The sequence below is a fragment of the Heloderma suspectum genome, chromosome 4 (genome assembly GCF_057233095.1).
Source record: "Heloderma suspectum isolate Gila_16-S chromosome 4, 16-S_ref, whole genome shotgun sequence".
NCBI lineage: Eukaryota > Metazoa > Chordata > Lepidosauria > Squamata > Helodermatidae > Heloderma > Heloderma suspectum.
The window spans coordinates 310,476,195-310,490,366 of NC_139461.1; the positions used below are offsets into that span (position 1 = coordinate 310,476,195).

Consider the following 14,172-nt stretch of genomic DNA (forward strand, 5'->3'; position numbering starts at 1 on the left):
CTCAGTACTGTTCTACTGTATTGCTTGCTACTCACTTGGAGCCACAGAGACAGGCTAGACTAACAATCGATGAGCCCAAAAGTACCATTGGAACAGTTACATTGTGCAATATCTGCAGGACTAGAAGAGTGCAAGTGGCAATCCAGAAATGCTCCCTCATTACTTAAAATCAAAAGCAAAGCCTCCTGGAATACCAGTATGGCAGAAAAAGACTTCTAGGCTGCTCCCAGACGAAGGGCTCCTCGCATTATGCAGCTAGTCCGTCTCTCCTCTCTTTATGGATTTTTTTGTGGAAAGAAAAAGACAGAAGGGAAAACAATGTGTGGGGGGATTTACAAGTGGAAGGTGATGATGTGAATGAGGTAAATCGCACAACAGAAGCCTCGTCTGGAAGCACCCTCACAGAACAATCTGGAGGGTGAGAGGAGCTCTATCGACGGAGCACTCCGATCTCACTCTTGCTGGTAGGGTGGGAGGAACAGAGGTGGCATCATTTGCCTCTCCATGTACTTATGCTATTAAACACTGCATTAAATACTGCATATCTCTGTGTAAATTCACGCCTGACTGCCCACCATTCTTCTGAAACCAAATCCAATACACCACCATCCAAAAGGGGAATTTCTGTTAGAGCACTTCTAATTTTCCTTTCATGCTGGGGGGATGGCTGAGGGCTGAGAGGGTTTGTTGTTCAGTCGTTCAGTCGTGTCTGACTCTTCGTGACCCCATGGACCATAGCACGCCAGGCCTTCCTGTCCTGCGCTCTCTCCCGGAGCGTGCTCAGGTTCATATTCATTGCATCGGTGATGCTATCTAGCCATCTCATCCTCTGCCTTCCCCTTCTCCTTTTGCCTTCAGTCTTTCCCAGCATCCCAGAGAGTTTTCTCTTCGCATTAGGTGGCCAAAATATTTGAGCTTCAGCTTCAGTATCTGTCCTTCCAATGAGCACTCAGGGTTGATTTCCTTTCGGATTGACTGATTTGACCTCCTTGCAATCCAGGGGACTCGTAAGAGTCTTCTCTAGCACCACAGTTCGAAAGCGTCAATTCTTCGGCGCTCAGCCTTCCTTATAGTCCAGCTCTCACAGCCATACATTACTACTGGGAAAACCATAGCTTTGATTAGACGGACCTTTGTCGGCAAGGTGATGTCTCTGCTTCTTACTATGCTGTCTAGGTTTGCCATAGCTTTCCTCCCAAGGAGCAAGCATCTTTTAATTTCATGGCTACAGTCACCGTCTGCGGTGATCTTGGAGCCCAAGAAAGTAAAATCTGTCACTGCTTCCATTTCTTCTCCTTCTATATGCCAGGAAGTGATAGGGCCAGATGCCATGATCTTAGTTTTTTTAATGTTGAGTTTCAAACCAGCTTTTGCACTCTCCTCTTTCACCCTCAATAAGAGGCTCTTGAGATCCTCTTTGCTTTCTGCCATTAGGGTGGTGTCGTCTGCATATCGGAGGTTGTTGATAATTCTCCCAGCAATCTTAATTCCAACCTCTGATTCATCCAACCCGGCATTTCTCATGATGTACTCTGCATATAAGTTAAATAAGCAGGGCGACAATATGCAGCCTTGTCGTACTCCTTTCCCAATTTTGAACCACTTGGTTGTTCCATGTCTGGTTCTTACTGTTGCTTCTTGACCCTCGTACAGGTTTCTCAGGAGACAGGTAAGGTGGTCTGGTACTCCCATCACTTTAAGAATTTGCCATAGTTTGTTGTGATCCACACAATCAAAGGCTTTAGCGCAGTCAATGAAGCAGAAATAGACATTTTTCTGGAATTCTCTTGCTTTCTCCATGATGCAGCGAATGTTGGCTATTTGATCTCTAGTTCCTCTGCCTCTTTGAAACCCAGCTTGTACTTCCAGTAGTTCTCGGTTCGCATACTGCTGAAGCCTAGCTTGTAGGATTTTGAGCATCACCTTGCTGGCATGTGAAATGAGCGCAATTGTGCGGTAGTTTGAACACTCTTTGGCGTTGCCCTTCTTTGGAATTGGAATGTAAACTGACCTTTTCCAGTCTTGCGGCCATTGTTGAGTGTTCCAAATTTGTTGGCATATTGAATGCAGCACTTTAACAGCATCATCTTTTAGGATTTTAAATAGCTCAGCTGGAATACTGTCATCTCCGCTAGCTTTGTTGTTAGTAATGCTTCCTAAGGCCCACTTGACTTCACTCTCGAGGATGTCCGGCTCAAGTTCAGTGACCGCACTATCATGGCTATCAGGGACATTAAGATCTTTCCTGTATAGTTCTTCTGCGTATTTTTTCCACCTCTTCTTAATCTCATCTGCATCTGTTATGTCCCTGCCTTCTTTGTCCTTTATCATGCCCGTCTTTGCACAAAACGTTCCCTTGAGATCTCCGATTTTCTTGAAGAGATCTCTAGTCTTTCCCATTCTGTTGTTTTCCTTGATTTCTTTGCATTGTTCATTTAAGGCCTTCTTGTCTCTCCTTGCTATTCTCTGGAACTCTGCATTCAGTTGGATATATCTTCCCCTTTCTCCCTTGCTTTTCGCTTCCCTTCTTTCCTCAGCTACTTGGAAAGCCTCATCAGACAGCCACTTTGCTTTCTTGCATTTCTTTTTCTTTGGGATGGATTGAGTTGCTGCCTCCTGAACAATGTTACGGACCTCCGTCCATAGTTCCTCAGGCACTCTGTCTATCAGGTCTAATCCCTGAAATCTATTCCTCACCTCCACTGTATATTCATCAGGGATATGATTTAGGTCATACCTGAATGGTTTAGTGGTTTTCCCTACGTTCTTCAATTTAAGCCAAATGAGAGGGTTTAGGGTCCATCAGATCCTCAGCTACTCCCTCCTCTCCCACCAGCATGCCCCTAGCACTGCCAAAGTCCCCCAGGAAGCTTCATGGCTGAGTGGGGGATTGAACCTGGATCTTCCGAGTCTCAGTCCAACACTCTCACCACTACACTACACTGGCCCTCACACTGAGTTGTGCGTGTGCATGTGTTTAATATGACAGAGCATTCAAAGATACAGTCTACTAGGGCTGTGCACCACCTCATTACAAAGCCCGAATAACGAGGCAAAGCGGGCTGTTTCAGAGCAAAAGCCTCATGATACGAGGCAAGTCAGAGCAGTACCAAGGTGCCCTGGGGTGAAGTGCCTCCTCCGCCTAGTATATTCAGTGGTCTACTGAATGCCACAGCAGTCCAGACAGGCTGTTTCCCAAATGTATCTTCTCAATGTTCACATGGAGGGGCATGAGGAGGAGGGGAAGAGGGGGAAGGCGAGTGAACACAGGAAGATGGAGGGAGGCAGGAAGGCAAGTGCAGGAGGAAGAGGGAGTGTGCTTTGGTGAATAGGAACCCTCAGCCAGAACTGACGCTAGAAGTCTCCAATCAGAGAGAGCGATGGAGGAAGGGGGTATATATACTTCGGTGAAAGGCTGCATTCGGTCATCGCACTAGCTGTGTCTTTGGAAGAGGGCTGGTCTATTAGGTAGATGATCGTGTGTGTGTGTGTTTATGCATGCGTGCATTAGGGATGTCAGAGAATTCCGCCACGGACTCCAGTGAGGCCGGATTCTAAAGAATCCAGCCCCACGGAGTCCGTTGAGGAAAGGCCTCCCCCCCGCCACCCTGCGGAATCCCCCCGGGATGGACCTACCTGGTGGTGGATGCGGTGGCAGCAGCAGATGCAGCGGCGGCAGATGAAGCGGTGGATGAAGTGGCGGTGGCGGCGGCTGCCGGGCTGCTGCGGCCGCAAATGGTGGGCATTGTAGCAGCCGCCATTTGCGTCCCTACGCTAGCCCGTGATAGGCTACGTATATATTTATGTAGGCTATCATGGGCTAGTGTAGGGATGCAAATGGCATCTGCTACGCAGGACGCCATTTGCATCTGCAGCAGCCCGGCAGCGGGTGGAGGCCCTGCTGCTGATTGGCCCGGCCAGCGGCTCCACGGACTGGCCGCGGAGCATGGCCAGCCGGGCAGGTTTCCGGGGGGGGGGGAGGACTGGATCACCTCCCCCCCCGTCGAGGATTCTGGGGAAAGGAACAGATCGCCTCCCCCCACCCGCGGACCCCAGCGTAGCCAGGTAATTGGGGTTTCATACACCCCTAGTGTGCATTCCTTGGAGTTGTTCCCTCTATTTCTTCATTTTTGATCGCCCTTAGGCTTTCCTCAGAATTTATATTTATAGGAAACCGCTTGGTTGCAGTGGGAGCGTTCCCTTCCCTTGCTCCTTGATCACTGGGATGGTGCCTTTTGCAGCACCTCTTCCAGCCTCTTTCTCCTATATTTCCAACTCATTTGTTATTTGTATTTGATTAGATTCATCTCTCCTTTCCATATTTGTTCAAACTGACATAGCTTTTCCTTGCAAATTGCTGCTACGCTCCCCCCCCCCCGGTAGTCCTGTGTTTGTTTGTTTGTTTATCTCGATTTTGGACTCCATAAATGGGAGCTGTTGTTGTGTAACGTCGACCCTTACTTCTGCTTTCTCCATTCTATTTCTTTGTCATTTTTGTCAGTCAATGCTGTCTCTTTTACATTTTTACAAACCCAGTCTTACTGCGTTTTTACAAAACAAACATCGAGTGCTGGGCATATCCCCCACCCTTTAACTCATATTCAAGCATTTAGTTTTGTCTTTCTAAATTCTTAAAGAAAGGAATATTATACCAGCCCATGTGTGTAGTGTTTGTTCCCCCACCCACCCCACCGCTGTACTGAAGTGAACCATCTGTGTCTTCTTTGTGTTGATCCTCCCAAAACAGAAATTAAAGAAGGTTTTTTTAAAAAAAAAAAAAATAGGGTTTGATTTGGCTGTTATCTAATTGCCTGGCCTGTCACCCTGTACTTCTTGAAGTTATCCTGCCTTCCATAAAAGAACATGAAATATAAAACAATAAATTAAAGATAGCTATTCTTTGCTTAGGTAGTTCTGCTTTTCTTTACCTCTTGTGTGTCTGTGTCCATGTGTGCGTGTGTGCTAGGTTGTAGTTCCACCAACACTATACATCCAGATTTCAAGGCAGTGTTGAAAAAGCCCGAGAAAAATAGTATTTATATTAATTACTTTCTTATTCCAATAACAGTCCACTGTGCGGCAAAGCAATTCAGCGCAATATGAAGCATCTTCAGGGTGTTGGCAGGGGCAGAGGTGGGGAGAAGTTACAGCTCTTTGCTTTGGGAGTGTTCCTAGAAAAAATCATATTTCATCTGCACCTTGCACACAAGCCAGTGGGCCAAAGTGCCTGGAATTTGGCAAGTGGGATGCCCTTGAGGGGGGCTGGGCGGGGACCAGATGTCACGCATGCACACATGCACAGGAAGAAGTTACAGCTCTTTGCTTTCTGAGTTTCTTTGGAAAACCTCCAATTTCACCAGTGCCTTGCACAAAAACCAGTGTGCCAAAGTGTCTGAACTCTGGTGGGTGTGATGCCCTCAAGGGGTGCTGGGAGGTGCCCAGGTGTCACACATCTCCATGGAAATAGGGAGAAGTTGCATCTCTTTGCTTTGGGAGTTTTCCTGGAAAAAGTCAAATTTCACCTGCGCCTAGCACACAAGGCAGTGGGCCAAACTGCCTGGGCTTTAGGGGGTGCAATGCCCTCAAGGGGGGCTGAGAGAGGCCAAGGTGTCATGTGTATGTGTGTGTGTGGAATCAGGGAGAAGTTGCAGCTCTTAGCTTTGGGAGTTTTCCTGGGAAAACTCAAATTTCACCAGTGCCTACCACTCAAGCCAGTGGGCCAAACTGCCTGGGCTGTGGGGGAGTGATGCCCTGGAGCGGGCTAAGAGGGGCCCAGATTTCACACTCATCTGTGGAGACAGGGAGAAGTGGCACTGGCAGCTCTTCGCTTTGGGAGTTTTGCTGGGAAAAGTCAAATTTCGCCTGCACCTAGTACACAAGCCCGTGGGCCAGACTGCCTGGGCTTTGCGAGGAGCATGCCATGGAAGGGATCTGAGAGGGGCCAAGGTGTCACGTGCATGCTTGGAAACAGCGAGAAGTTACAGCTCTTTGTTTGGAGAGTTTCTTTGGAAAACCTCAGAATTTAACTCGGCGTAGCAAAAAAACCACTGGGCCAAAGTGTCTGAAATTTTGCAGGTGGCCTCCTCTCCAGGGGGGTAGAGAGGTCCCCAATTTTCATGCCTGTTTAAGAACTGAAAAAGTTTTGACTGTTAGTGTTTTCCCATGCAAGTCAATGGGAAAATGCCCCCAACGGGTGATCTGGATTTCCACATCTCGCTTCGAATTTAGATCCGAGTCAGATCGGAGGGGTTCCAAATCGGTCCAAGGCAGATCGGGGTTGCTTGGGATGATCCAAAGCAGCATCCGAAGTGAATCAGGGGGTCCGTGCACAGCCCTGCAGTCTATCACCTTCAGTCTAAAACGGTGCAGCCCAGCAAAAGCTGCACGTGGGGCTCCTGTTTGTCTTAATTAGTGAACTATCCTACTTTCTTGGAACAAACACAAATTCAACAATTCTCTTCTGGGGGGCATGTCTGCCTATTACAAATTCAGGAAGGGGTTTGTCTTTATTAGGGTAAGGCACTCTGTTCATGCAGAGTTCCCTGTTACTTTTTGATTGTTCATCTTTTCCCCATGACCCAAGAGGCTAATAAAAAATAGTTATGAAAGTAGAAAGCCAGCGGGGGGGCAGGGGCTATCCAATGTATTGCACTGAGTGCCACATATACGACTATCTACCTGCTGGATGGAGGTTGTGGGTGTGTGCTCGGTGTAATGAGCTCCTGGCTTTCCGGTAGGGATGTTGGAGAATTCCGCCATGGACTCCAGTGAGGCTGGATTCTTTAGAATCTGGCCCCCCAGAGTCCATGGCGGAACGGAGCAATCCCCCCCTGCCACCCCGTGGAATCCCCCTGGGACAGAGCCTACCTGGTGGCAGATGTGGCAGCAGCGGATGCGGCGGCAGATGCGGCGGCGGCGGCAGCTCCGGCTCCTCTTCCAGCCGCTGCCGGGCTGCTGTGGCCACAAATGGCAGCTATCGTAGCAGCCGCCATTTGCGTGGCTGCCTTTTGCAACGATAGGCTATGTAAGTATTTACATAGCCTATTACAGCAAAGAGCAGGGGCGCAAATGGTGGCTGCTACGCCATTTGCACCCCTGCTCTTTGCTGTAATAGGCTCCATAAGTTTTTACATAGCCTATCATGGCAAAAGGCAGCCACGCAAATGGCGGCTACGTACCCTATTACAGCAAAGAGCAGGGGCACAAATGGCCATTTGCGACCGCAGCAGCCCGGCAGCAGCCGGAATCCAGCTGCGGCTGGCCCCAGCCAGCAGCTCCGCAGAGCCACTGTGGAGCCGGCCAGGGAGGATTCCGGGGGAAGGGATGGAGAGCCTCCCCCTGACCGCGGATGCCCCTGAACAGAGCCAGGTAAGGGATTCATACATCCCTACTTTCAGGGAACAAGTGCGTTCCCTTGAGGCCAAGGTTGCTGATGTGGAGAAGCTAAGACAAGCAGAGGGGTTGGTGGATGAGACCTTCAGGGACCTATTAGCTGTGTCCCACTCCCAAGGTGACAGCTCCTCTGTTGTCGTGGAGAATGCGGGTCTCGGGGAAGGGGGGCATCATTCTGAGGGAGAGGGAAATGGGACCCACTCCTCAGAAGATGAACAAATATCCTCTTGCACTGAGGATGTGCTTCCAGGGGGAGGGGGGCTTGTGGTAGTGGGAGATTAGATCATTAGACGCATAGACAGCTGGGTTTGTGATGGGTATGTAGACCGCATGGTGAATTGCCTGCCTGGTGCAAAGGTTGCAGATATCAAATGCAATCTAGATAGCCTAGTATAAAGTTCTGGGATGGAGTCAGTGGTCATGGTCCATGTTGGTACCAACAATGTGGGGAAATGTAGTCGTGAGGTCCTGGAAGCCAAATTTAGGTTGCTAGGTAGGAGGTTGAAGTCCAGAACCACCAAGGTGGCTTTCTCTGAAATGCTACCTGTTCCACACGCACGGCCAGCTAGACAGGCGAAGCTGAGGAGTCTCAATGCATGGATGAGATGGTGGTGCAGGGAGGAAGGGTTCAGATTTGTTAGGCACTGGGGAACATTTTGGGACAAACCGGACCTGTACAAGAGGGATGGGCTCCTCTTGAACCAAAATGGAACCAGACTGCTGGCACCAAACATAAAAAGGGTGGCGGAGCAGCTTTTAAACTAAAACCTGGTGGAAAACTAACAGGAGCTGGGAAGTATCTGGTTCGGGTTAAATCATCCCAAAGGGATGAAGATGAAAATGTTTTTGATTGCCCAAATGTAAAAGGGGAGGAAATAGCCCAGGAGCACATGGTAGAACATAATAGCCAATCAGAGGGGCCAGCGTCCCACGGCAAAAGATACACACCAGAGGCAACTGGGGAGGGACACCATGTATAGGTGCTTTTATGCAAATGCTAGAAGCCTCCATGCCAAACTGGGAGAGTTGGATTTCTTGGTTTTAAAAGAGAACCTAGATATAGTGGGCATTATGAAAACCTGGTGGAATGGCAAGAGCCGGTGGGGTACAGTCATCTCTGGATATAAACTCTACAGGAAGGACAGGGGAGGGCGTACTGGGGAGGTATTGCTCTGTACGTCAAAAAGGGCATAGTACTGAGCAGACTAGAAGACCTAAAAGGGGCAGACCTTGCCACAGAAGTGCTGTGGATCATGACAATATGGGGCTCTGAAACTAATTTAGTACTAAGAGCGTGCTATCGTCCCCCAAGCCAGAAGGCTCAGGGTGACTTTGAGATGGAAAACTAAATCAGGGAGGCCTCCAAACGAGGAAGTGTTGGGCGGCTTCAATTACCTCCACATTGACTGGATGTATGCATGTTCCAGCCATGACAAAGAGGTTAAATTTCTCGATGCCCTAAACAATTGTGCCCTAGAACAGTTGGTCATGGAACCGACCAGAAGGGAGGTGACCTTGGATTTAATCCTAAGTGGTGTCTCCCAGGACCTAGTATGAGATGTAAATGTTGTTGAACCAATTGGAAACAGTGATCACAGTGCTATCAGATTTAATATATATTTAACTGGAAAATTGCCCAGGAAGTCCAACACAGTCACATTTGACTTCGAAAGAGGGAACTTCTCTAAAATGAGGGAACTGTTGAAAAGGAAGTTAAAAGGGGGAGTCAAGAGGATTAAATCCCTTTAAAGGGCTTAGAGACTACTCAAAACCACAATAATAAAAGCCCAGCTAAAATGTATACCACAGCTTAGGAAAGGTAGCACCAAGTCCAAGAGGTCGCCGACAGGGTTAACAAGCAGCGTTAAGGGAGCTATTAGAGAAAAGAGGGCTTCCTCCAGAAAATGGAAATCTTGCCCAAGTGAGGAAAACAAACAGGAGCACAACCTTGCACAGAGGTGATGCAAGCAGACAATAAGAGATGCAAAAAAACATTTTGAAGAGCATATCGCTAAGAACATCAAGGCCAACAATAAAGAATGCTTTAAATATAGCAGAAGCAGGAAACCAGCTAGGGAGGCAGTTGGACCATTGGATGACAATGGAGTTAAAGGAGGACTGAAGGAGGACAAGGAGATTGCAGAGAAGCTGAATGAATTCTTTTCATCCATCTTCACTGCAGAAGATATAGGACAGATACGAGTCCCCTGGACTGCAAGGAGGTCAAATCAGTCAATCCTAAAGGAAATCAACCCTGACTGCTCATTGGAAGGACAGATACTGAAGCTGAAGCTCAAATATTTTGGCCACCTAATGCGAAGAGAAAACTCCCTGGAGAAGACCCTGATGCTGGGAAAGACTGAAGGCAAAAGGAGAAGGGGATGGCAGAGGATGAGATGGCTAGATAGCATCACCGATGCAATGAATATGAACTTGAGCACACTCCGGGAGAGAGCAGAGGACAGGAAGGCCTGGCGTGCTATGGTCCATGGGGTCACGAAGAGTCGGACACGACTTAACAACTGAACAACCTGTGCCTGAACTGATGTTTTCAGGAAGGGAGTCTGAGGAACTGAGGCAAACAGTAGTGACAAAAGATGAAGTTCTCAACCTTATTGATAAATTGAAAGCAAATAAATCACTGGGCCCAGATGGTATCCATCCTAGAGTTCTCAAACAACTCATATATAAAATTGCTAATCTTCTAACCAAAATATGCAACATGTCCCTAAAATCAACCTCTATAGCAGAGGACTGGAAGATGGCCAATGTAACACCAATTTTCAAAAGGGGATCCAGTTGGGATCCAGGAAATTACAGGCCAGTTAGCTTAACGTCTGTTCCAGGTAAATTGGTTGAAGGCATTATTAAAGATAAAATTAGTAAGCATATAGAAGGACAAGCCCTGCTGAAAAAGAATCAAAATGGCTTCCGCAAAGGTAAGTCCTGTCTCACTAACCTTTTAGAGTTCTTTGAGAATGTCAATAAATATATAGACAGGGTGATCCAGTAGACATTGTTTACTTCCAAAAGGCTTTTGACAAAGTTCCTCACCAAAGACTCCTGACCAAACTTAGCAGTCATGGAATAAGAGGAGAGGCCCTCTTATGGATCAGTAACTGGTTAAAGAACAGAAAGCAGAGTAGGAATAAATGGTAAATTCTCCCAATGGAGGGAAGTAAATAGTGGGGTCCCACAGCGATCTGTGTTAGGACCAAATGCTTTTCAACCTGTTCATAAATGATCTGGAATTAGGAGTGAGCAGTGAAGTGGCCAAGTTTGTGGATGACACCAAATTATTTAGGGTGGTCAAAACCTAAAGGAAGTCCTTCTTCACACAGCACATAGTTAATCTATGGAATTTGCTACCACAGGATTTAGCGATGGCCACCAATTTGGATGGCTTTAAAAGCAGGCTAGACAAATTCCTGGAGGAAAAGGCTATCGATGGCTACTAGTCCTGATGGCTGTGTGCTACCTCCAGAACCAGAGGCAGTGAGCCTATGTACACCAGTGGCTGGGGAACATGAATGGGAAGGTGCTGTTGCGCTCATGCCCTGCTTGTGGTTCCCTGGTCAACAGCTGGTTGGTCTCTGTGTGAACAGAATGCTGGACTAGATGGACCCTTGGTCTGATCCAGCAGGGCTCTTCTTATGTTCTTACGTTCTAATGCTGCAGTTTTAGCTACTGGTGGCTCTCTTGCCTTGAAGGCTTTAACCATTTTAATGTGTTGTCTTATGCACTGGCATTTTTAAAAAGTCTGTTGTTGTAAGCCACTTTAAGCATATGGAAAAGCAGCCTAAAATGTTTTCACAATTAAGTACTAGTCCACATAAAGGTTCTACTAGGAACTCCTTAAATTTGTTCAGAGCTATGGGTTGGAAAAAGTGGTCTCCCGTAATCTCATTCACTTTTCAGAACAGAACTTATGGTTGTATTTTAAAAAGATCTATGGAGGGAGCAATCCTATAGCCGCTACACAGTAGCTAGACGACCATAGGATATCTGGTTTTCCAGGAACTGACCTCAGAGCCCGCGCTCCGAAGTCAGTTCCCAGAGAACTGACCTCCCCCCACTTCCACGCTGCCTCAGAGGCAGTGAGGAACATCCCCATCCTCCGCACTCGCAAGAGGAGTGCGGAGCGGCCTAAAAGGGTTAGGGTCAAGGAAATGCCTTGTGCGACACATCCCATGTGTCGTACAGCAGCCTCATCCCCCACCCTGCCCTCTCGCGGCTAGACACCTGCAATTGGCTGTCTAGCTGAAAATGCAGGGCAGGAGAAGTGTGGAGGGAATGATCCCCTCCGTGCTTCTCCTGCCCTGCATTGGGTAGGCGGTCGCCTCCGAGTTCAGAGGCAGCCGCCTACTTGAATAGGATTGCATAAGCCTTCTAATTTTGGCCAACCAAGATTAACGAGGGGGAAGGGGCAAACATACTTATTATTCTGTCTGCTGCTTACTTCACATTGATGCAGAATTCTAGAGTGTGTAAACCTAAACCACTTCAGTTCGCCCAGATTGTGGAATGCCTTATGAGTTCCATTTGGTTCCCTCCCTTATGGCACGATCCAATGCATGTTAGGCAGAAAAAAGTCCTACAACTCCCAGTGTTTCCCAGCCAGCATGGGAGTTGTCGGACATTTTTCCGTCTAAACATGGATAGGATCAAGCCCTTACTGTCTTTTGCTGACTTGTGCAAACTTTCTCCAGCAAGGATTTATCTTGTTGGGCAGATGTTATTTGCATGGGGATCCTCATTTTAGAATGTTTTTATCTGTAAAACCTATTTCCATTTGTATGCTATTGCTTTATTTCTTTTAGGATACAATCATATGCATGGTCAGATGGAAAACCTCTTACAATCCTGGGAGTTGTAGGAGTTTTTTCTGTCTAAACATGCATAAGATTACACCCTTATTTTGTTTTAAATTGTTGCAAGCTGCCCTGAGCGAGGAAAATGCATCAGACATTGTTGTGACCCTCTTAGTATTAGATTTTAAAGCTGTTCTATGGGAAATTGCTTTTTAACTTCAGCAGGTCTGCTTTTTAAAAAATATATGTCAATTTTCTCTGTTGTTTTCCACCTTGATATTATCATTGTTGCATTATTTAATTGTTTAGAAATAACGTTAGCTACTTCTGAATTTTTTATGGTAAGGTTTGGTTAAAAATGTTTTAAACTAATACATACAACCCTGCAAGGTAGGCCAGCATTATTATCCCCATATTTCTGGGGTATGGGTGGGAGCAAGCCTGAGAGGGTGGCTTGCCTTATGTCAGATGCTGAGTTCATAGCAGAGGTAAGAGGTTCAAGCCAAGAACGTCTGGATTCGAACTCAGCCTCTTGGCTGTCCCACCACATAAGCTCTTGCTATATTACACACACAACACAGAATCATAGATCTGGAAGGTGCCATGGAGATCCAACCCCCTGCTCAGCACAGGCTCTGCAATAAAGGATGTGGTTACAGATGGGCATCCAGCATGTTTAGGTGAGCTTTAAATTGGAACCTGCACAACCCCTGAAGAATAGACAGGCGACACATATAAATAACGGACAAGCAGTGAAGAAGGAGTGCCATGGGGTAGAAACCACATCTGTGTAATCGGCCACCTACTAATGCATCGGTTGACCTCTTGGCCTCGCACCCCAAAGTGCCCTGGTGGGCAGGCATGGACGCAGGCGCCGTACTGGCGGATCCCATCCCTCCAGATGAGCAGGAAGAGCCTCTGCTGGCAGGAGATGCATCCGTTGTCCTCTGAACACATAACGCATCCGGTGCAGTTCTCAAACAACGCAGCACTCACTGAAAGGGAAATAAATACAGGATGCAAGTCAGTACCACACAAAACAACAATTGCAACAATAATTTTGGACCAGACTGTTAAGTCCAGGTTCTGAAGTCACCTAGTTGCGCCACTGAATGAGACACAGCTTTTAACAACCCCCAGTCCAACTGTGCAAATAGATGCACAGTCCCTTAAGGAAGCCAGAGTTACACCAGTGATCTGTGTGGCAAGGAGAGGGAACTGAATTCACCACCACCCCATGTCTAGGGTGGCCACATATGCAGAGCCAAAAAAGAGGAAATGCAACATCAAAAAGGAGACAAAAGGGGATACAGATTTGCATGGAATGTGCATATGCGAATGCATAGGTATTGGTGCAAATTTAGACATAATGTCTAGAATTTAAATAGAAATACAGTACATCTCACCAGAGTGGGGAAGAAGGTAACCTGTGTGCCTGCTGCTCAAAGGTTGGCCATGTGTACTCTTTTATAGAGGACAGTCCTCTGTTTGAAGGGCTATCAGAGGTGTATCCTCCGTTTTGAAAGCATCCAGTGTCTGAAGAGCTGTCTAGTCCAAGTCCACGATAAAGATCAAGAACCGTCAGAACGAAGAACTAAAGGGCCTTGAAGTTGCCCATCAGCAGCATCTGGACATGCTCTATGGCAAGATGCTCCGCATTTCTATTTAAATTATAATGATTATTTCTAAATTGGCATCTATAAATGCAAATGTTATGCAAATCAGTGTGCAATTTTGTCCTCTTTTTTGATGATGCATGTCTTGGGGGGGGATTCACAAATGGCCACCCTAGCTGCTCAGTTACGTGTCAAGGTGCTAACTTCTGACAGGTAAGTCAAAGCCACTGGTTTTCCTTCTTACGGTTCTTTAGCTTTAAACTGGCTTTGGACTGGAGGGCCTTTCAAACATAGGATGAATTGAAATAGAGGACTGCCCTCTGTAAAGTAGGACTCATGGTCACTCTTCCCAC

The 14,172-nt window shown here is 47.2% G+C and overlaps 1 protein-coding gene across 1 annotated transcript in view; it reads right to left on the bottom strand.

Annotated features, from left to right (window-relative positions):
• RSPO4 (R-spondin 4) overlaps positions 1–14,172 on the bottom strand; it is a 54,791-nt gene that overhangs the window by 15,075 nt on the left and 25,544 nt on the right. The window contains exon 2 of the mRNA XM_084851775.1: positions 13,010–13,198. Within this exon, the coding sequence (XP_084707901.1) occupies positions 13,010–13,198 (189 nt within the window). The remainder of the gene's footprint in view (positions 1–13,009; positions 13,199–14,172) is intronic.